Source organism: Jaculus jaculus, chromosome 4, assembly GCF_020740685.1.
Source record: "Jaculus jaculus isolate mJacJac1 chromosome 4, mJacJac1.mat.Y.cur, whole genome shotgun sequence".
Lineage (NCBI taxonomy): Eukaryota > Metazoa > Chordata > Mammalia > Rodentia > Dipodidae > Jaculus > Jaculus jaculus.
Genome location: NC_059105.1, coordinates 125,427,004 through 125,451,116, shown reverse-complemented (window position 1 = coordinate 125,451,116; position 24,113 = coordinate 125,427,004). Strand labels below are relative to the sequence as shown.

At 37.1% G+C, this 24,113-nt stretch overlaps 2 protein-coding genes across 4 annotated transcripts in view; one reads left to right on the top strand and one right to left on the bottom strand.

Moving 5' to 3' along the window:
- Ppp4r3b (protein phosphatase 4 regulatory subunit 3B) overlaps nt 1-17,431 on the top strand; it is a 107,272-nt gene extending 89,841 nt beyond the window's left edge. For 2 of the 3 annotated variants that reach the window (XM_045146837.1, XM_004668962.2), the window contains 6 exons: nt 1,234-1,392; nt 5,973-6,142; nt 8,752-8,891; nt 9,251-9,435; nt 11,826-12,025; nt 15,843-17,431. In XM_045146837.1, the coding sequence (XP_045002772.1) occupies nt 1,234-1,392; nt 5,973-6,142; nt 8,752-8,891; nt 9,251-9,435; nt 11,826-12,025; nt 15,843-15,938 (950 nt within the window). In that variant the 3' untranslated portion in view covers nt 15,939-17,431. The remainder of the gene's footprint in view (nt 1-1,233; nt 1,393-5,972; nt 6,143-8,751; nt 8,892-9,250; nt 9,436-11,825; nt 12,026-15,842) is intronic. The other variant, XM_045146836.1, reaches the window with a different exon arrangement.
- Nucleotides 17,432-19,626: 2,195 nt separating this feature from the next.
- Nucleotides 19,627-24,113, bottom strand: part of Cfap36 (cilia and flagella associated protein 36) — a 52,364-nt gene continuing 47,877 nt past the window's right edge. Inside the window, exons 8-10 of the mRNA XM_004668961.3 lie at nt 20,531-20,670; nt 20,238-20,387; nt 19,627-19,792 (exon numbers count right to left, since the gene is read on the bottom strand). Of these exons, the coding sequence (XP_004669018.1) occupies nt 19,691-19,792; nt 20,238-20,387; nt 20,531-20,670 (392 nt within the window). The 3' untranslated portion in view covers nt 19,627-19,690. The remainder of the gene's footprint in view (nt 19,793-20,237; nt 20,388-20,530; nt 20,671-24,113) is intronic.

Here is a 24,113-nt window from a genome sequence, read left to right as displayed (position 1 = left end):
TAGGTGACTTTTCCTTGGAATGTGCTTACTAGGTATCAACCTGATAGTATTGAAAATGTTTTATCTGCTCTGTGTACTTAACATTTCATCTTTTCTATCAAGCTTTTCAAAATCCCAGGAGGAAAGTGAGTGAGAGAGAGAGAGAGAGAGAGAGAGAGAGAGAGAGTGTGTGTGTGTGTGTGTGTGTGTGTGCGCGCGCGCGCGCGCGCGCGCACGCGTACCAGTTTGAAAAAAGGAAAGTGTTTGGATTGATGTGATTTCTTGACCTGAACTGGAAAAATAAAACAATATATTTAATACTGTTGTTAAATTAAACACCTGGGTCATTGCTTTAAAATTTATTTCCTTTTCGGGTTTTCAAGTGTAGCCCAGGCTGGAATTCACTCTGTATTCTCAGGGTGCCCTTAATGTCACAGAGATCCTCCTACGTCTGCCTCTCAAGTGCTGGGAATTTTATTTGATGATAAACAAACTTGTCTTCAATCTTAGTTTATTTTGAACTTCCAAATAAGCATTAAGATTAGGTTAAGTGTATTATGTTCCTGTTTAAATAAAATAGTTGTACTAGATGTTGTCAATCTTCTTTTTCTATTTTATAAAGCTGTGATTTCCATGATTTTCTAATAGCTTAATATTTTTTGCCTAAAACATTAACAACATGATCATCTATATAAGTCCTTGATACCCATTAGCATATGATAATCAGGAAGCTGTTTAGAAATCATTTCATGAATGAAAGCCTTTTGAGGAGTAGATGTCATGAGTTAATGTGTTTGTTTTAAAAAATAATAGTGGGAAATAATCTTTAAGGATATGTTAATGTGTTTGTTTTAAAAAATAAATAGTGGGAAATAATCTTTAAGGACATGTTAATTTTCCTTAAGAAGTTGCATTAAGCCACTTCAGGCAAGAACTTTGAAGCATTTCACATTTATTGTATACCTGTCTGTGGACTCATTAATGGTGATAGTGTTTATTAAGGATGCATTACCAGGAACATCTCATCAGCACAATGAAGGCTTTATTACCACATTTGTAGATTTATATTGAACTTTTCTTTCTGTTGCTAAATCTTACCATTAGAGAAAATCAAACCAGTGTGTATAACTGGCAATACTTCTAGAGAGTACACATAGTGATATAAAAAGGAGCTGCTAACATTGCATGTAAAACATAAGGTATATTTTCTTTAGTTGTATTCAGATATTCTCATGAGGTGACTTTGTTTTGCAGATAATTATCAAACAGCACAGCTACTTGCCTTAATTTTAGAACTACTCACATTTTGTGTGGAACATCACACATACCACATAAAAAACTACATTATGAACAAGGACTTGCTAAGAAGAGTCTTGGTCTTGATGAATTCAAAACACACTTTCTTGGCCTTATGTAAGTAATTGCTTAAATGAACATTTTGGGGCTGGAGAGGTGGCTCAGCAGTTAAAGGCTCTTACTTGCAAAGATTGAAAGCCTGGGTTTGATTCCTCAGAACCCATGTAAAGCCAGATGCACAAAGGGCATGTGTATCTGGAATTTGTTTGCAGTGGCAAGAGGCCCTGCCATACCCATATACTCTCTCTCTCTCTCTTGCTCTATCTCCCTTCTTCTCCCTCCCCCCATTCATTCTCTCCCTCCTCTCTCTTCCTGCAATAAAAAATATGCTTTTAAAAATAAAAATAAAAATAAATGAACATTTTAATATAATGGTTAAAAAACATTTAGAATTGGTAAAAGCCCAGAGTCACTTATGAAATTATTTTTTTACCAATACATATGATACTCATGAGATGATTTTGAAAAGGGCTACTTTGTTTTATATTTTATTGTTAAAGGCAAGAAGATTGGATATAAGGGCTTCCTACCCACATATTGGTTACATTTAGATTCAAGTAGTCTAACTCTTGTTTGAATGAAGTATTATCATGTACAAGAACAGCATTTCTCTCATAGCACCAATCCTGCTTTTAGGAGCACCATCAAACTATAATTTTACACTTTTGTCTGTTTTAGATAGGGTCTGGCAGATTTGAAACTCTTAGTCCTACCAACTGTTTTTAATTTGATTGCCTTAAAATGACCAGTGTCGCCAGGTGCAGTGACACATTCCTATATGTAACCCTAGCTTTTGGGAGGTAGAGGCAGGATGATTAGGAGTTCAGGTTCAATTCCTCAGTACCCATGTAAGCTGGATACATAAAGTGGTACATGCATCTGGTGTTCATTTGCAGTGACTAAAGTCCCTGGCGTGCCCCGTCTCCCTCTTTCTTTCTCTCCTTCCCTCTCAAATATGTAAATTAAATTAAAAGTTTTTTAAATGAGCCGGGCATGTTGGTACATGCCTTGGGAGGCAGAGGTGGAGGATCGCTGTGAGTTTGAGGCCACCCTGAGACTACATAGTGAATTCCAGGTCAGCCTGAGCTAGAGCGAGACCCTACCTCGAACTCCCCCCCTCCAAAAAAAAGGAGTAAAATTGCAGTCTTTTGTATTAAAAAATGTTTTAGCAGTATTGCTAAATGTTTTTTTTTTTTTTTAAATTCTACCAAGTGATCTATTTCATGAAGTTTATCAGGTGAAGTACAGGAAATAAACATATTCTGATCATACAGGATGGGTGAATCTATGACTTATACATGGCTTAAACTTCTACCACATTTCTATACATCATAAAATGCCCATGTTGAGAGGAGAGTTGTGTCTTTTCTGTTTAGTCTAATCCACCAATACCAGATTTCAACACTAAGGAGTCACAGTTGACTTATTCCAGATATTTCTTCTTGGGTGAATGATCACTCTTGACCTTCATACCAGACTCACTCACTAACATGGCACATTATGCCACAAGGTTATATTGTCCCCTTATGTGATAAGAACAGGGCATTATGCCAACATGATAATAACAGGGCATTATGCCAACAATGGTATTTCATGACAATTCTTTTTCTGTGACAAATTTTTTAAATTTATTATTTATTAACAACTTCCATGATTGTAAACAACATTCCATGGTAGTGCTCTCTACCCCCTTTCTACTTTGAAACTCCATTCTCCATCATATCCCCTCCCCCTCTCTATCAGTCTTTTATTTTGAGAGAAATAGGGAGAAAGAATGGGCACGCCAAAGATTCCAGCCACTACAAACTCCAGATGCATACGCCCCTTGTGCATCTGGTTTACGTGGTTCCTGGGGAATTGAACCTGGGTTCTTTGGCTTTGCAGGCAAGTGCCTTAACCACTAAGCCATTTCTCCAGCCCTTTTCCTCCTATTATGATGATCTTGTGTAGGTAGTGTCAGTCACTGTGAGGTCATGAATATCCAGGCCATTTTGTGTCTGGAGGAGCATGTTGTAAGGAGTCCTACCCTTCTTTTGGCTCTTACATTCTTTTTGCCACCTGTTCCACAATGGACCCTCAGCCTTGGAAGGTGTGATTTAAAATACTACAGTGCTGAGCACTCCTCTGTCACTTCTTCCCAGCACCATGATGCCTTCTGAGTCATCCCAAGGTCACTGCCATCTCTGCCTCCTAACTACTGGGATTAAAGGTGTTGTGCGCTTCCATGCACCAGCGGCCTTCAGCTTTTAATTCTCCTGCCTCCACCTCCAGAAAACCGATTCTGAGATCACAAACGTGCGGCACCATGCCAGGCTCCCTCAAGTCTTCCAAGACCAGAAAAGAAAAAAAAAAAAAAAAAATCAGATTGTTGCTAAATGTTTTTTAACCTGTAAAAGTTAGGAAGTGTCTTTCTTTAATATCCTAAAATGTAAAAAGCCAAATTGTACTGCTTAGTTATTTTCTTTGATAATTGTTCATGTTGACCTGGCTCTCAGAATAGGTCATACATGACTGGTAAATAAGGAATACTATCACTTTTTTTGTCTTTTCTTTGTTTTTTTAAAATTTTTTTATTTATTCATTTATTTATTTGAGAGCAACAGAGAGAGAAAGAGGCAGAGAGAGAGAGGGAGAGGGAGAGAATGGGCGTGTCTGGGCCTCCAGCCACTGCAAACAAACTCCAGACGCGTGCGCCCCCTTCTGCATCTGGCTAACGTAGATCCTGGGGAATTGAGCCTCAAACCGGGGTCCGTAGGCTTCACAGGCAAGCACTTAACCGCTAAGCTATCTCTCCAGCCCTCCTTTGTTTTTTTGAGGTAGGGTCTCTAGCTCAGACTGACATGGAATCCACTATGTAGTCTCAGGATGGCCTCAAACAGTGATCCTCCTACCTCTGTCTCCCAAGTGCTGGGATTAAAGGCATGCGCCACCATACCCTGCAGTACTATTATTTAAAAATATTTTATTTATTCATTTATTTCCAAGTAGAGAGAGAATGAATGGGCACACCAGGACCGCTAGCCACTTCAAGCAAACTCCAGATACATGTTTGTGCATCTGGCTTTACATGGGTACTGGAGAATAGAACCCAGGTCACTAAGACTTTGCAGGCAAGTGCCTTAACCTATGAGTTCTCGCTCCAGCCTGAAATGTTACCATTATAATGTGAAAGTGATTGTTTCACAGTAATGTTCCCAAAACAAGGAAAATAAGAATAATGGGAGGAAATATATAGGTTTCATTAGAAAAGTTATATAAAAATAAAGGGGAGGAGCAGTAGGTAAGGCTCAGTAGTTAAAAAATTTGCTTGCAAAGTTTGATAGGGTTTGATTTCCCTCAGTCCCCATGTAAAGCCAGATGCACAAAGTAGATAATGTATCTGGAGGTCATTTGAAGCAGCAAAAGTGCCTGACATGCCCCTCGCCCCCTCTAGTAAATAAAAACCTTAAGCTCTCCTGTTACGTTACTGGCTGTATTTTCTGAAAACTAAAGACTCCAAAACTGCCTTCCTCAGAACTGAAAAGTAGTTTTGGCTCTTAGCAGGTTTGCTACTCATATGGCCACCTAGCCACTCTGAACTCCCCTATACTAGTTCTGAACTGTCTTAATGGTACCTACAGCATCACTCTAAGTATTATCCAAAGTAGCATTTTGTATGCTTTGTATTTTTAATTTTTTACCCCTTTGCAATGGAGCTAACCTGGCTAGCTGGTTGTTAGCTCTGGTTGTTCAGGGTTTGAACTGCCGTCCCTAAACTATATATATTTTTAAAGCCTATTTTTTTTTATTATTTTACATTTTATTTTAAATATTTTTATTTATTTACTTATTTTGAGGTAGGGTATCACTCTGGCCCAGGTTGACCTGGAATTCTCTGGCTGGCCTCGAAGTCAGGTGATCCTCCTACCTCTCCCGAGTGCTAGAATTAAAGTTGTGCCACCATGCCTTTTTTGTTTTGGTTTTGGTTTTTCGAGGTAGGGTCTCACTCTAGCTCAGGCTGATCTTTAATTTACTCTGTAGTCCCAAGGTGGCCTTGAACTCATGGCAATCCTCCTACCTCTGCCTCCCAAGTGCTGGGATTAAAGGCATGTGCCACCACACCTGGCAATTTTTAATTTTTATTTATTTATTTGAGAAAGAATGAAGCAGAGGAAGAGAGAAAGAGTAGGTATACTAGGGCCTCCAGCCACTGTAAACGAACTTCAGATGCATACACCACCTTGTGTATCTGGCTTACTTGGGTCCTGGGGAATCGAACTGAGGTCTTTAGGCTGTTCAGGCAAGTGCCTTAACCACTGAGCCATTTCTCCAGCCCTGCCTTTTATTTTAGCAGAAGTTACACATTGATTTACTGTAAAAATACTCTTTTAAAAATACATTATTTATTTATTTACTCGGGAGACAGAAAGAAACAGAGAAAGGCAGATAGAGAATAGGCGGGCCAGGGCCTCCAACCACTGCAAATGAACTCCAAACACATGCACCACCTTGTGCATCTGTTCCACATGGGTCCTAGGGAATTGAACCTACTAGGTCCTTTGACTTTGCCTTCACTGCTAAGCCATTTTTCCAGCCCTGAAAATAGCTTTTACTTTTAGTAAATCCATCAGACTATTCAGTTTGTTTTTTTTAATTAGGTGCTCTTCGCTTTATGAGGCGGATAATTGGCCTTAAAGATGAATTTTATAATCGTTACATCACCAAGGGAAATCTTTTTGAACCAGTTATAAATGCTCTTCTGGACAATGGCACTCGGTATAATCTGTTGAATTCTGCTGTTATCGAGTTGTTTGAATTTATAAGAGTGGTAAGTTTATATTGAAGAACTCTTGAGAACCATATACAGAAGTAATTTTATGTAAATGTAAAATAAATTTATGTAAGTAGTATGAAACTTTTGTTCCCTTTTATTTCATGAAGCTGTTTATTCCACATGTTTTGATCTATTTCTAATAAACTGAAATTTCAAAAATCACTTACTTTTTTATTCTTACTTGCCACATGTTAATATTTTAATGATACTTATTTTGGGACAGGGAGGAAAGTCAGTGCTGAGTCCTACTTGCTAGGCAAGTACTCTACCACTAAACCACTTCAGACTACTGTGAAATTGGTAAATTTGAAAGTAAAATTTGATAGACTTGTTATCTATATTTACGGAGTATTCTCATTCCACCTTTTATAGCCATGTGTTTCTGGATCATGTTTGGCATATACGGACATTTAATTTAAGCATGCCATGGTATAATCTCTTTAAATAGGCAGTCTTTTGCTGGGTGTGATGGTGCATGCCGTTAATCACAGCATTTGAAAGGCAGAGGTAGTAGGATCACCATGGGCTAGAGTGAGACCCTGAATTGGGAAAAAAAAAGGGGGGGGGTAGTTTTCTGGTGCAGGTAATAGGTAATGATTTAAAAAGTAATGGACTCATCCTCTCTGTGTTTATCTCTCTGTCTTAAGTTTATATATATTTTAAAGGGCCCAGAGAGAGAGAGCTCAGTTGTTACAGACACTTGGTGTTCAAAGTTGAACAGTCCAGGTTCAGTTCTCCAGTACCATGTAGAGCCAGACACACAAAGTGGTGCATGTGTCTGGAGTTCATATTTTGTAAAAATGGAAAGATTGGAAAATAATTCCTTTGGTAGACATTGACACAAGAGCATAAACAGTAAGTTAGAATCCTAGAATTTTATGTGTAAGAGATCAGAAGTTAGACTATCCCAACCACCTTACTTTGCAAACGAGGAGACTGAAATACCCAAAGGGCACCCATGTGGTGAATAGCACTGTTAGCACTTGAAGCTGTGTCTCACTTCAGTTTCATGCAACAGGAGATTTCTCATTGAAAGAGCAGGAGAGAGCTACAAACAAGTAGTAGAAATAAGGCAAATCACTAGAAATCAGAATAACAAAATTTACCTGTCCTATACGAATGCATATACAAACTATTAAAAAAGCAAAACAAAAACACAAAGACCACATGGAGGGCAGGAGAGATGGCTTAGCAATTAAGGCACTTGCCTGTGAGGCCAAAGGTCCCATGTTTTGATTCCCTAGAAAACATGTAAGTGAGATGTACAAGGTGGTACATGCTTCTGATGTTTGCAGTAGCTAGAGGCCCTGGCATATTCATTCTTTCTCATAAATAAATAATTGTGTGTGTGTGTGTGTGTGTGTATTTAAAACCACATCAGAAAAAAAACTTAGTAGGAAAAAACCCCTAAAAACTCATTCTTCGGTTTTCTTTCTGACAAATCAGATTTCTACTAATTACTTGCTATTCTCGGTGAGGACTGGTTAGCTGACTGGCTTGTTTACAGTTTTTAAATTTTTATTTATTTATTTATTTTGATAGAGAAAGAGGAGAGAGAGAATGGGCACGCCAGGGCCTCCAGCCTCTGCAAACAAACTCCAGTCACATGCGCCCCCCTTGTGCATCTGGCTAACGTGGGTACTGGGGAATCAAACCTGGGTCCTTTGGCTTTGCAGGCAGACACTTTAACCACTAAGTCATCCCTCCAGCCCTTGCTTACAGTTTTTAAGAGGATGAATAGGAGAGAAGTATAGACTTAGAGAATAAGCAACATACCTCATTAGGTATCTGAAATAATATATAATAGTGTATTCTAATCATAACTTAAATACGTTTTCCCTTGAATTTTTTTATAAGATACTCATGAAATGACTTGTCCTGTTCAAAACCACATTCCTACCTATTTGATAGAATTTACATTTTTCTGAAAATAAATGAGTGATAAATGTAATACACTGAATCCCAAATTGGTGAAATAGAGAAGTAGAATTCAAGATAAGTAGTTTATCAGATTGATGTGTATAATATAGAGTTATCAGGGGGTTGGGGATTTAGCTCAGTGGAGCATGGGGGGGGGAGGAACAAGGGAACTAGAGTTATCAGATTAGTGTGTGTGATATAAAGTATTAAAGGAATCTGTGCTATACTTATTTAGGTAAGAGTCTATTTTGATAGCAGTTAAGTCATTAAGTAACCCATTTGCTAAAAGTATGGTTTTATCATGTTTCTCAGATGCTCAGTTTGATTTATTTCTTCTAAAGTAGATATATTTTTTTCATAGACTTGTCAGAATCAAATGAAATTGTGAAGTGTTTGTAAATTATTATAAGGTGTTATATATAAATGGCAAAAAAAAAAAAGACACAAACTAAATCCATTTCCTTTTCAAATGTTCTTTATAGTCTCCCAAAAGGGCTACAGTGAATTGCTTTTCCTTTTTTCTCTGGAGTCCTGGCTCATGTATAAAGAAACTAGGACACTTATTTTTAGAAGAAGATTAAAAAAAAAAAACTTTAAAAATCAACTTTGGAATTATAAAAAATTAAATTTTCTCCTAACAAGAATTATATTGTACTTGAAATATAAATTTTGTACTTATACAGGAAGACATCAAGTCTCTTACAGCACATATAGTTGAAAACTTTTATAAAGCACTTGAATCGATTGAATATGTTCAGACATTTAAAGGATTGAAGACTAAATACGAACAAGAAAAAGACAGACAAAATCAAAAATTGAACAGGTATTGTGCTAAATATGTTGCATTTGTAGCCCATAGAAGTAAGTTCAAAATTGTCTGTAGATGTTACATGTTACCAAACATTTTTCTGTTATGTTATATAGATTGGTCTCCCTATCCAAATCCATTATATGATGACTTGTTATTGTATATTAACTAAAGATAGATTTTTAGCTTTTAACATCTGAAAATATATGGAGTTTTCTCACTACATCTTATATTGTGGCTGAAATGGTTTTGATATAATTTATACATGAAACTAAAATTTATATTAATTTCCTCTTGGTTACACCTTTTCCCTTCATTTTCTCTGGTCATGAGCTGTAAATCATTACTCAGTATTTGTGATATATTTCTTACAGTGTACCATCTATATTGCGTAGTAACAGATTTCGTAGAGAGGCAAAAGCCATGGAAGAAGATGAGGAGATGTGGTTTAATGAAGATGAAGATGACGAAGGAAAAACAGTTGTGCCAGCAGTTGAAAAATCTAAGCCTGAAGATGATTTTCCAGATAGTTATGAAAAATTTATGGAGACTAAAAAAGGTATTACAATTCTTAATTTCTGTATAGCTCCTTGTACTTAGTAAAAAATTTATTCAACCTGAGTTTGATGTCTAGTATCACCAACAGGTGTTGGTAATAATAATCATTTGAGAATGTCTGGCCAGATTATAAAACAAGGAAGATGTATTTTTTTTTTTTTTTTTTTTTTTTTTTACTGAATCAAATGCTATTAAAAGTTATCCAGGGCTGGAGAGATGGCTTAGCGGTTAAGCGCTTGCCTGTGAAGCTTAAGGACTCTGGTTCAAGGCTCGATTCCCCAGGACCCACGTTAGCCAGATGCACAAGGGGGCGCACGTGTCTGGAGTTTGTTTGCAGTGGCTAGAGGCCCTGGCAAGCCCATTCTCCCTCCCTCCCTCTCTATCTGCCTCTTTCTCTGTCTCTCTCAAATAAATAAAATTGAACCAAAAAAAAATTTTTTTAAAGAAAAAAAATTTTAAAAAAGTTATCCAGGACTGGAGAGAGGGCTTAGCAGTTAAGCGCTTGCCTTGTGAAGCCTAAGGACCCCGGTTCGAGGCTTGGTTCCCCAGGTCCCACGTTAGCCAGATGCACAAGGGGGCGCACGCGTCTGGAGTTCGTTTGCAGTGGCTGGAGGCCCTGGCGCACCCATTCTCTCTCTCTATGTGCCTCTTTCTCTCTCTCTCTCTCTCTTGCTCTCAAATAAAAAATTTAAAAAAAATTTTTTTTAAAAGTTATCCACATTTCTAATTTTGGGGCATTCATGTTTAAGAATATTTTTCCTTGAAACTTGTCATTCTTAGATATTCACTTTTTATTTATAACTTGTGCGTTGGATTTATTTTAAGACAGTTTGTGATATTTAGCTGTGGCTGACCTGGAACTCAGTAGTCATCCGTTCTTAGCTTCCTACTACTGTGATCACTAAGTGTAACTCCATACTTGGTCAATATTTAGAAATTTCATTGTATACTTTTACTTCTTTTATAAACAGCTTTGGCTTTGTTTCTATACTAAAATCCTTTTGGAGACTTTATTTTGATTAAATTTTTAGATGATTTCTATTAAGTACTAGAGACAATATATGTTTCTATGTGTTACATATCATGTGTAGTCTGTACAAACAGCACTCCACCTTTGCTTTGTATAGCTGAGGAAGTGAGCTCCAAGAAGTAACTTTTTCCTCTGAAAATGTAAAGAAAGTATTTTAGTTGCATAAAGATATAAAAAGAGGAAAGATGCTGTGTATCATGACATGTGCCTATAATCTCTACACTCTTAAGGCTGGTGCACTAGGATCACTTAAAGTTCAAGGCCAGACTGGGCTACAAAGGAAAACTTTATTTTTAAAAAGCCCCCCCCCACCACCAAAAAAAAGACATTAAAATGTGTTGAACTTGTTTTATAAAATTAAGGTCTAACTAGTATATTTAAAAAAAAATTAATCACTTTAATTTTATGCCCTGAGGAGTACTACCTTGTAAATAGCATCTAATTTTAATAAAAAATGGTATGTTGAAAGACAGTTATTTCCCAGACTTGTTCTGGAATTGTTATTTTCTATAAACAATTCTTTCACCCAAGGGGAGCAAATAGCCTATTGAAATGTCCTAGGGAATAGGTATCTTTTATTTATCTTTAATTTTGCAGTGCTGTAGATGAACCTAGCACCTTGAACATGCTAGACAAGCTGTAATGACTGGAATTACCCTTGGCACCTGCGTCTGAAGTTAATTGCAGTGGCTGGAGGCCCTGGTGCACCAGTTCTCTCTACCTCTCTCTCTCTCTCTCTCTCTCTACCTCTCTCCCTCTCTCTCTCTCATTCTCTTGCATAATAAAAAATGCACAGCACTCAGGAGGCAGAGGTAGGAGGATCATAGTGAGTTCAAGGTCAGCTTGAGACTGATTAGTGAATTCCAGGTCAGCCTGGACTAGAGTAAGACCCTATCTCATGGGGGAAAAAAAAGTGCCCTCATTGTGGGTTCCATGCTATTAACACAAGTCAGACATAAAAATAGCCAGATGTTGAAGTGGTATTGGACCCTTGTACCATAAAAGAAACAAGGAAATCTGGAAGAAAGTAAAAGGATTGTTTTCTTTAGGTATTTGTAATGTGGAATTATGAGAAAGGGTATTGGGTTTTAGCAAAGAGTAAAGAAATCAGTGAATGGATGACATTAAAAAGATTGTTTTCAAGTAAACAAATCAAGCAGTGTACAATTCTAGTGTAGGATGATCTGTTTTTGCTCTTAGATTTGTAAGATCCTGATTAATAAAAAATGTTGTCCAAATCATGCTGTTTTGTTTAATTCTTAAAAGCAAAGTCAATGTTTGAGGTTCTAATTGCTTTTTTCCACATGCTGTGATTTAGTAGGATTTATTGGTACAGGTTAAAATTTTTACTTTTGTTTTAGCAAAGGAAAGTGAAGACAAAGAGAATCTTCCCAAAAGGACATCTGGTGGCTTCAAATTTACTTTCTGCCACTCTCCCAGTGCTGCTAATGGAAACAACAGTGCAAATAATAAATGTGTAGTGGCTCAGACACCAGCAGCAAATCCTAATGGATCTTCCTCCAAAGCTACAAACTTGGCTACATCAGTAACAGCCACCAAGGTATGTGAAGTAAGCACTACACTCACTTTGTCTTTTCTGTCTCTAAGATTATTTTTATTTACTAAAGAAAATTTAGTTTAGGGCTGGAGAGATGGCTTAGCAGTTAAGCACTTGCCTGTGAAGCCTAAGGACCCCGGTTCGAGGCTCAGTTCCCCAGGACCCACGTTAGCCAGATGCACAAGGGGGCACATGTATCTGGAGTTCATTTGCAGTGGCTGGAGGCCCTGGCGTGCTCATTCTCTCTCTGCCTCTTTCTCTGTCACTTCAAATAAATAAATAAACATAAAACAAAAAATAAAAAAAAAAGAAAATTTAGTTTCAAAGACAAAAATGTTACGTTGACACCTAGCAAATTACTGAAATTACACTAAAAACACATTTATCTTCATTGTAATAATTTTTTTTAAACTTTTTTGTTTGTTTTGTTTTTTCGAGGTAGAGGTCCACTCTACCCCAGGCTGACCTGAAATTCACTATGTAGTCTCAGCATGGCCTTGAACTCATGGTGATCCTCCTGCCTCTGCCTGTCAAGCGCTGGGATTAAAGGCATGCACCACTGCACCTGGCTTAACATTATTATTGTTGTTGTTGATTTACTCCAGAGAGAGAGAGGAAGAGGCAGATAGAGATAGTAGGTGAGCCAGGGTCTTCACTGCAAATGAACTCCAGATTCATGCACCACCTCGTGCATCTGGGGCCTAGGAAATAAAACCTGAGTTCTTTGACCTTGTAGGCAAGTGCCTTAACCACTAAGCTCTCTCTCCAATTTTTGCTATTAAATCCTATTGATAGCTATAGAATTTCATTATATTTAACCCACTCCACTTTTCCAGCATTTAAGTGGAATTATGGCTGCATTCCTAAATGGTAGCAGGTTCTTGCTTATCAGTGGTTTACCAGTTTCACCAGAAGTGATCATTGTTGCTACAGTTGATGTAAGCTACTAGTGAATTTTTTTTTTTAATGCAGACAGGTGCATGCTATATAAAGATACAAACTTTCATTGTTTTAACTATTAAACAAGCACATTTTCTGTGGGGGAAAAAAAGTGCTTATTAAATTAGAATAAAGACAGGTGTGGTGAAACAGTCCTGTAATACTAGCACTCAGAATGAAAATGGTTTTGAGTAAATATATAGTTAGTAAAGCTTTGTCTCAAAACAACAACAAAAAGTCATAAAGAGAAACCATTAGTGGGTACCAAAGTGTCCTTTGTAGCAGATTCACAGAAAGCCTTGTATCCTTTTCACTTAACAAGTCTGTCTTTATAAGCTTTCCATATCAGCATGTTAAAACAAATTTCTGCATGGAATTCAAAAAGAAAATGACTTAATTTATAATTAACCCCCTGTTCCTGGGACATTATAACCTTTTTTTTGCAGTGCAGATACAAGCATTGTAGCAATATATGAACTTCTACAGAAATATTTCAATCCCTGTGCATTTCTGTATTTAGTTTTCATTTATAATTCTAATTATTTCCAAATGCAAATAGGAATAAATGGATAAGTTCTTTTTGTTAGGCTTATTTATTTATTTGAGAGAGAGAGAGAGAGAGAGAATATGTGTGCCAGCACCTCCAGCCACTGCAAATGAACTCCAGATGCATGCACCCCCTTATGTATCTGGCTTACATCCTGGAGAATCAATCTGGGGTCCTTTGGCTTTGTAGGTAAGTGCCTTAACCACTAAACTATCTCTCCAGCTCCAGATAAAGTCTTAACATGATACATATGTCAAATACCAAAGCTAATTTCATACTTAAGAAGTATTGGGATTATCCCCACTCACTATAGTTAGTTCTTATGTAGTGAACTCCTAGTCTCCATGGCTAGATTCAGTATCAGAAGGCAGGGGGTGATCAGGCATGATTTCTCTACCCTCGTTGTGTGAGTGTAAGGCTGAGAGGCAGTAGTCTTACCTAAGTAGTGGAGAGGGACTAGCAGATTTACAAAGAAGGTGTCAGACAGTTGATAAGAGAAATTCTTTTCAACAAATGTTACAATCTGGATACTTACATGCAAAAGAATGAACGTGCCTCCTAACTCACATCTCTAAAACTTAAAAGTGGACAAAAAACCTAAGTATAATATAGAACTCTGGGGTTAAAAAAGAACATAAATATCCATGAACCTGGATCATGCAGTTAGTTCCTACATATGATACCACAAGCGTTTAAATAACAAGGAAAAATACAGTCTCATCAAACATTAAGAAGTATAGTAAAAAGTGATACAAACCATAAAATTGGGAGAAAATGGTTGGAAAATCTTCTGTAAGATGGACTAGAATCCAGAGTATATAAAAGATTTCAACATTAAAGCTCAATTAGCAAAGAAAGCAAATTATCATTTCTCAAAAAAAAAAATAGGTGTAAGTAACTAAATAAGCACCCATGGGATGCTATTTATGGTGTAGATTTAAGAAGTGACACTTGGTTTGATGAAGGAACTTATTTGTAATTCCCACCCACTTACCCAGTACCCAATCTCTACCTCACCACCACTGTCACCCTCCACTGTTGAGACAGTCTTACAACACAGTGTTATTTTGTTTCATTTGTTTATTTGAGGCAGGGTCTTATTGCAGCCCAGGCTAGCCTCGAACTCAGTCTGGGCTACAATGATCCCCTGCCTCAAAAAAAGAACAAAGTGGAACTTTATATACTAACAAAAAGCTTTATTATAATTTAGTTCTAAGTGAACTTGATTGTGTGAGGATACGTGTAGTGAAAATCTGGTACTTTAAAGCAAGTTTCTAAATGTATTTTAAAAGTTTACAGTTTATCAACTTTATTTGACACCTTTGGAGTATAGGCTTTTTTACTTCCAACATTTCACATTTTTTATTTTTGTTGTACACCTGGTTTTTTAGTATGTATTTGTTTGTGTATGTACTTAAATGCATATAAAAATTCATAATTATATAAATGAATTATTTAGACAGTTAATGTTAAAACTAAGTGTTGACCATTTGGAATTGAAATATTTGTACATTATGCTACAGTCTTAAGCACAATTAAAGCTTTTATTGTTAATACTCTCATCTTTATGACTATCAATTTTATTCTTTGACCTACCTCCAAATCTGTGTGGCATATAAACACATTTACAAAAATAATGGTAATAGTAAAGGCACATATATACTAAGTACTGTGTCAAAATGCTTTATATCTTTTGGGTTTTTTTTGTTTTGTTTTTTTTTTGTTTTGTTTTTAAAGATTTTTTTAAATTTTTATTTATTTATTTATTTGAGAGCGACAGACACAGAGAGAAAGACAGATAGAGGGAGAGAGAGAGAATGGGCGCGCCAGGGCTTCCAGCCTCTGCAAACGAACTCCAGACGCGTGCGCCCCCTTGTGCATCTGGCTAACGTGGGACCTGGGGAACCGAGCCTCCAACCGGGGTCCTTAGGCTTCACAGGCAAGCGCTTAACCGCTAAGCCATCTCTCCAGCCCTCTTTTGTTTTTAATTTAACTTTCAAAACATTTCAATGATACCAGATGAGGAAATAGATAACAGAGTGTATGCAGAGGCACAGAAGTGTTGAAACTACACTAAGATTGTACAGATCAACCGTAATGGCCTTGTGGAGCTGAGGATATAGTTCAGTTGGTTGAGTTTGCATGAAGTCCTGCCACTCAAAATGCTCAATTCAAGTAGGCCCTTTCTTAAATTCAAAAATATAAGTTTCAGATACATGATTTCAAGAAGTGACTTTTCATGACTATACTTGTACTTAAGAGGTTTTTTTTTTTTCTTTTTTTTGCTGAGGTTTTAAGTTACACATGTTAAAACATCTCCTAATTCTTCAATAGGTGAGTTTGGTTGGGTTAGTGGACTATCCAGATGATGAAGAGGAGGAGGAGGAAGAAGAAACATCTCCCAGGAAAAGACCACGCCTTGGCTCATAAAGTATTTGCTGGGGACCCCAACATGTGATTTTACTAAAGTGCTGCAGCTGTTCAATGAGCTGAAAGTGAATCAGAAAAGCATTCTCATTGGAGCTTAAAAAGTATATAAGGAGTAGCAAAGACACTCAGAAGATCAGCCACAAAAGTGTAGTTACGTAAAAATACCAGGCTTCCCAGGAACATGAATCTTGCTAGTAACTAAGAGGGGTTGCCTTTCAGGCTGCAGTAAAAAGATTACTGGATCCTGGGAGATAGCTTCTCAGCAAGGAAAGTCTCAGGTTTTGGGACAGTTTGGGGGAGGGAAATGTTGATGAAATATTAATGCAGGGTTGCTCCAGTGGGTTATCCAATGTAGAAAAAATGCAGCTTTAGTTGCAAACCCAATAATATCACTTGCCTAATGGTGCTGGCCATGTAGATGTTTTAATCAGTTGCCTCTTTTTAAAAGAAATTTTTATGGAAAACACTGAACTCCTTAAAAATGAAGTTATGTTGTTGGGACCATTACTTTAAAGATTTCACTGAAATCCAATGTTGTGGGTATTTGGAGGGACATACACCCTGTATAACAACAACACATGTTGAGTCTTCTATGCCAGGAATTTCCAATGTATTTTGACAAAAGCTGATTCCAAATGGTTGGTTTGCTTACTTTAAAATCAGCACTTTTAGAGATAACAATGGCCAAGAAACAGTATAGCAGTATTTCAAAATGATCCTTTCTAGAGATGGGGAGTGGAGAGAACATTGTTTGTACCACCTACCAGCTGGTTCAATCTTTTATGGGAGATATTTTGAAGTCACTTTGTGCTTTGTTAGTAAAGTTTGTCAACGGTAGAATGATATATAGACTAATGAATAGTGCTGAATTAAGTGGCATTTAATATCTAAAAGCCAGTTTGATCCAAGAAGTTACTTCCGTGTCAGAATCACATGCAGCACAAATAAATTTTTTCCATAAACGGGTGTAACATGAGAGCTGCTTGTTTCAGAGTATAAGCACATTCCATATACGTAAATGAATTTAAAATAATCAAGGCAAACAGTTAAGAGCTTTTATTTTTAGAACAGCAAGTTAACTGTAAATATTTTAATGTTAGTTTGCTCATCTGTGATCTGAGATCATGCTGTGATGAGAAAACTATCCCCAAACTACAATTTAGTGCATTGGGAAAAAAAAAAATCTAAAAGTAGTAATTCAAGCTACCGTCTTCAGATCACCTTTGTAATGTGTATGGGTCCATTTTTCCTGGAATAGCTTAAGCTGAAGCAGTTGCCCCTGTTTTGGAGATTTTGTAGTTAATTTTAATTTTGGCTATTGTTTGGAAAAGATGGGCTGTCTGTGTAGATATGAAGTATAGTTTTTCCATAAAACAGATGTTTATTTTGTATTAAAAATACCACTGTACTTGTTTTACACCATTTGTATACATGTGGTGATATTAATACTAAACTGTAAAATTCAGGAATTAAAATGTGACCCTGTAATTCCATGATTGATGTTTGTGTTTGTTTTGTTGTAAATATAAGTTAACTGTTGAGAGGCATGTCCGAACATTTCACATTATCTTTTAAATGCCAGTATGATACATAAAATGTATTATAAACCCCTGGGTCCTATACTAATCTAAGTGAAGCCCTAAATACATGAGGGTCAGCCCACCATCACTTAGAGAATGCCAGCCTTGGGAAAATGGCATCTCTGCACCAAAGTATCACAGCACGAAGCTATTCTCACCTCTAAGTAAAGGTGTACATATAGTAAAGACCCTCTACCTCAATACACCCAAATCAGGGTACTTTAAACCCAGATCAGTTAAGTTACCAATATACTTGTTTACTTTCAAGCAAATTTATTAAGCTTCTCCTTTCTTAAAACTCCTAAACTCCTTATGGTTTGAGTAGCCCAGACCTGAAACATTTCCGTATTTACTTGGTTATGTAACTTTCAAGTTCCAAGTCAGTATTATGTTTGTACCTTTGCATTTTTGTGCCTTCCTTTAATTTTCTTTTCTGAACAGCTATCATGAGTCTTAACGTTTCAATTTTCATCATTTATGGTAGAAATGTAAATATTTTCTTAAACTAAGAGGATGACAATTTTCATGATACATGTGTTTTACCCACATATTCAGAGTAAAGGACATTTGGAAGGTACAATTAGGAATATTCCACATTAGCTGGTCTTAAGTGACTACCCTCTTGCAGACTGGGATGTTTGCATCTTTATCTTTATTCAATGTAGCAAGACAGAACCCACATTTGTATGCCTTAGGTACTCAAAATATCTGTATCATGTATTCAATATAAAAGCTATTTTTAATAAAAAAAAAGTTATATGAAACATATTCCTGTGTTCTAGTCACTAGTTTTTTTTTTTTTGTTTGTTTTTTGTTTTTTCTTACCTAGTGATAACATTGTAATGTAGAATACTGGATGTCTTCTGTAGGTTGAAGATTTAAAATGAACAATTTTTGTTATTAAACTAGCTCTGATATTCTTTCTTAAAAGTACGTATTTTAGTGCTGGAGAGGTGCCTTAGTGGTTAAGGCACTTGCCTGCAAAGCCATAGGACTCATGTTCAATTTCCCAGTACCCATGTAAGGCCAGATGCACAAGGTGGTACGTGTGCCTGGAGTTTCCAGTGGCTAGAGGCCCTGACATGCCCATTTTTCCTTCTCCTTCTCTCTCTTTCAAATAAATGATTTTAAAGTACAAATTTCAATTTGAGAAAATACAATATAATTTTTAAAAATGGAACTAAAAAAGGGTGCTATGTAATATGCCACAGCCCTGAAAGTATCTATCTGAAAGGTATCTGCAGGGTCTCATAAAAGGCTGACATCTGGTGGCAGCATTTCCTACGTGTAGTCAGTTCCTTTTGTCTGTTTTCATAACTCTTGTAGAAAAAGTAATTATGTTTAATACCACTCACAACTGTTTGCTAAGTTCTGTTCTGCCTCAAATATAAATGGTAATTTAAACTCGTTATCACTGCCCAAGATACTTTGGATTACCTCACACCCACTCATCTTTAAAACATACAACTTCCTACTGCCTGTATTATAAAATGTAAAATTTCCTACATGATCAGTAACCCACACCTCATGTCATATGCTAACCTCCACTCCAGTTCCTCAGCATATTTCTATTTGCTAAAGACCCCAGCTCTTCCTCCTTCCATGCTTCCTCAAGGAGGCTTGGCCAGCCTGTCACACATCACTCTGCATTTTGACTTGTAACAGTTCTTTGGGCTCAGTACCCTGATGACAGAAAGGATTGTCACAGTGATTGACTTTTATATTCTCAGCGCATACAACAGTGGCAAGCACATATAGTATATGTCCAAGTTAGAATGGATGCATGCACCATCAATTTTACATACCTTCTCTCAAAGAGAAAACATTCAGAAAATTGTTTTATTTATTTATTTATTTTTATTCTTTTGAGGCAGTGTCTCATGAAGTTCAAGCTAGCCTGGAACTTGTTATGTAGCCAAGGATGACCTTGAACTTCTGATCCTCCTGCTTCAGCTTCCCAAGTACCAGAATTATGGGCTTGCATCACCAAACCTGGCTCTATACAGAAATTTGTTTTTAAACTGATTAAGTAGCTGTCTTCTCAACTGTCTTTTACTTAATAGCTCATATACTCATTTATAAAAGCAAGTATTTGCTTAAAACCAGTCTTGGTTTAAGGATTAAATTTATTTTTAAGAAAATTTGAACTTTCTGTTTTACTAAATTTTTATATTACTTATTAATAACTTCTTCTTTAAGTTTCTCTGCAAGTAATCGCCTCTTTAGTAATGTTTGCTTCTCCTCTGCTGTCATTTCTGGTTTCTCTGTCATCTCCTTAAAAAAAAATAAGAAAAGAAAAGAAATTGGCTACAGTATTAAACTGGATTTATTTGTCTTAAATTCCCAACATCCTACTCCAAGAGAACAAAGATTAAGGGCGCTGTCAGTAAAAATAAACGCTACAGTCCAGTTTCCCAAGCCTTTGTAAAACTTGGGATGGTGGTTAGGTGAAGTACTGGTAGAGTATTTCTAACATTTCAGATGGCTTAGACAAGGCAGACCCCTGACATGATAAACCCAAAGCAAGAGAAGAAACAAAAATGATTGTCTCTACCTCACAAAATCCTCTCCCCAAGAACACTTAGTAGCTACTTACTGGCAGGGTGACTACTGTGAAAAGACCTGCTAACAAAATCCACTAAAGGCTTTCCTGCACATGTTGACTTTGAGAATTCCACCTCCAGGGTTACATATTTGATTATATGAAAGTTAGCCATACCTCTACCTCCCTGGCAGGCTTTTCTTTCTGCTCTGTATTTTGGATCTGCTTAGTCCTTAGGTCCTTTTTCATGGACATCAACTTATCTCTCTTCTGCTTGAGATAGTGTTCTCGTTGTCTTAGCTCTTCTGTTCCAAGTGCTGACAAATTCTGGGTCAAATAACAGAAGGTATTATATATACATAATAAGTGGCAAAGACATCTACCAAATTAAATTCAACTAGACATTTAGATTATAACAAAGGCAAGGTAAGGCTTTTTACATTGTTCACAATCCCTAGTCTCTGACTTACTGCTATCGGTCTTTCAATGCTTGTATGTTCTAAACCAGACATCTTCAGACCTTTGTGTGAAGGTGAGGAAGTTTCAGGCAACAGCTCCATCTTTCTTGCCAAGGGTTGAATGGACTGATTAGCAAAATGCACTTTAACTTCTGGAAGTAAACAATGAGGCCAATTAACAATATACATATATATATATATATTTTTAATTCTTTGCAGCTGTGCATGGTAGCACATGACTTAAAATATATTTTTTTAATTTATTTGAGTGTAACAGACAAAAGGGCAGACAGGGAATGGGCTCGCTAGGGCCTCCAGCCACTGTAAAGGAACTCCAGATGCATATGCCACCTTGTGCATCTGGCTTACATGGGTCCTGGAGAATTGAGCCTCGAACCGGAGTTCACAGGCAAGTCCTTACTTAACTACTAAGGCATCCATCTAGCCCGGTGGCACAAAACTTTAATCCCAGCACTCAGGAGGCAGAGGTAGGAGGATTGCCGTGAGTTTGAGGGCACCCTGAGACTACATAGTGAATTCCAGGTCAGCCTGGGCTAGAATAAGACCCTACCTTGAAATACCAAAAACAAACAAAAAATTATATAGATAGATAGATAGATAGATAGACAGACAGACAGACAGACAGACAGACAGACAGATATAGATATAGATATAGATATAGATATAGATATAGATATAGATATAGATAGATAGATAGCAAAGAAGGAAGAGGCCTCCTGCTACCACAAATAGAACTCCAGACACATGTACCACTCTGCACCTGGCTCTATGAATGTTACCAGGGAATTGAACCTGGACAGACAGGCCTTGCAAGCAGGGGCCCCCAACTGCTAAACCATCTCCCGAGTACCAGGCTCACAAAATGAACTAACATTAATGGGTCTTTTTTTTTCCTTACCATCAGTCCACACACACTCAGTACCTGTAATCATTCTAGGCACTACATGAAATGAAAACAAACCTGATCTCTTCTCTCTCTCTCTGGTTGTTTGTTGTTGTTTTGTTTTTGTTTTGATTTTTGGGTCTTCCTCTAGCCCAGCCTGCCTGTAGTCTCAGGGTGGCCTTGAACTGAACAAGAACTCAACGGCAATCCTATCTTAACCTTCTGAATTCTAGGTAGAATTCAAGGTGTGTGCTACCATGTCCAGCTCCGATCTCTTAAGGAGTACTACATAATCCAAATAAACTACACAAATCCCTCAAGTAATACCACTGGTTTCTAGACTTTTGCTTGCCTGTAATATCTATTTATAGAGCAATATATCTGCAGTTCATTTGCAGTGGTAGGAGGCCCTGGCATGCCTAACTCCCCCCCCCCCCTAATAAATGTGTTTAATAATTTTTTAAAAGCCAATTAGGTGACAAATTTTGGTATAAGTATGTGGGATATGAAAGAAAACTGGATAAGCAAAGTTTAACATTAAAATGATGCAAATTAATAAAAACATGATGGATAAACATGGTACCCCTGCCCCTAAATGAGTAATAATCCTGCAAGTATATATAACCAGAAAAGAAACTGCCTATGCAAGAAAGCTGACAAAGAACCACTGCTTTAGCAGAATGGATGGACTGACTTTCCCAGGGAGATTGGAAGGAAATCTGTGCAGACCCTTACTCAATAAAGAAAGTCTGGACTTCTTGTTAAGATGTTGGCATAGGAACCATGCCAAAGCAGTCTAGAGGAGAGAAAGCCAAAACAAAACAAAACCCAGCAAAATACACTCTTCTACTAAAAAGTGAGGTGTATAAAAAATTACCAATGGCAACAGAGATATAGGAAATAAAAAACTATAGAAAATCTCACCAGTAGAATGGATGAAGGATAGGACAGAAAATCCTCTGGTGGCAGATCTCATACAGTCCAACAAAGAGAAAGACAAACTAATAGGAAAGTATGAATGGGAATTTCAAAATATTCAGGACACTATGAAAAGATCAAACATAATAATTCAGGGTATAGTAGAAGGAGAAGAATTTCACTCCAAAGGCATAGTAGGCATTTTGAACAAAATCATAGAAGAAAACTTCCCCCAAATTGGGAAAGAGGTTCCAATACAAATACAGGAATCCTTTAGAACACCAACCAGACAAAACCTGGAAAGAACCTCTCCTTGCCATATTGTAATTAAATTACCAAACATACAAACCAAAGAAAAAATATTGAAAGCAGTTAGAGAGGAAAAGCAAGTCACCAATAAAGGCAAGCCCATCAGGATGATAGCAGATTACTCAACACAAACTTTAAAAGCCAGAAAGAGCTTGGAGTGATGTATTCCAAGTTCTGAAAGATAACAATTGTCAACCAAGGTAATTTTATCCTGCAAAGTAATCCACTCAAATAGACGGAGAAATAAGGGCATTCCACAACAAAAGCAGGCTAAAGGAATATTTGAAGACAAAAACCAGCTCTACAGAAAATACTTGCTAGGATCCTGTATGCTGAAGAGAAAGAAAAGCACACACATAAGGAACCTGGAAAAAGCAAACCATACTCAAATACTGGTTAACACAAGATAGCAAAGGTAAAACTGGAAGAACTATAAAAAAAATAGCAAAAATAAATACACCTTTCAATAATATCTCTTAATATCAATGACCTCAATCAAAAGAAAGTCTGTATGGACAAGATGGGCTAGAGCCAACACTTCCAAACAATCTAGCCAGAGAGCTACAGAACTAACAGAAATAAAGACAAGTTTAAACAAGTTGCTGGTAATAATGCAGAAAAATTTAAAATAGCCAATCTTACCAATGCCTGCTTTAGCATAAGTAGGCCTGGCCCCAAATGGAGCCAGAGTTGGAGAGAGAGTTCAATTCATTTCATGTATATTGAACTTTTACACTTACTCTGAACAGTTCATGCTTTGAGTCTGTAAAGGCATGTGCATATTATATTCTCTCAAACCTAGATTAGGAAACTACCTGAAGCCAAAAATTCCTTTGGGCTAAAGGTGGAAGCCAAGATAGGGGTGGGAGACAGAGACAAAAGAATTTCCAGGAAGCTTAAGGTAAACCCAGGGGAAAAAAAACAAATAGCATAATAAAAATCCAGGGCAAGAGCTGACCATGGTGGTGCATACCTTTAATCCTAGCACGCTGGAGGTAGAGGCAGGAGGAACCCTGTGAGTTTGAGGCCAGCCTGAAACTATACAGTGGATCCAGGTCAGCCTGGGCTAGAGTAAGACCCTACCTTGAAAAAACCAAAAACAAACCAAAAATCCAGAGCAAGAAACCCTCAAAGGAGTAGACAAGAGAGGACCAATCTGCAAGTTGTCTTTTGACCTTCACAGGCATGCAGGCCCACACACACAGTAATAAAATCAGTGAGTCCTCTTAAGTAGGAATAGAGAAGAACTTCCTCACTTTGCTAAAGAATATCTATAATTAAGAAAAAAAAAGCCAAGCTGGACATGGTGGCTTATGCCTTTAATCCCAGCACTTGGGAGGCAGAGGCAGGAGTTCAAGGCCATCCTGAGATTACATAGTAAATTCCAGGTCAGCCTGAGCTACAGTGAAACCCTACCCTGATAAACGAAAAACAAACAACAACAACAACAAAAAGCCAGACATG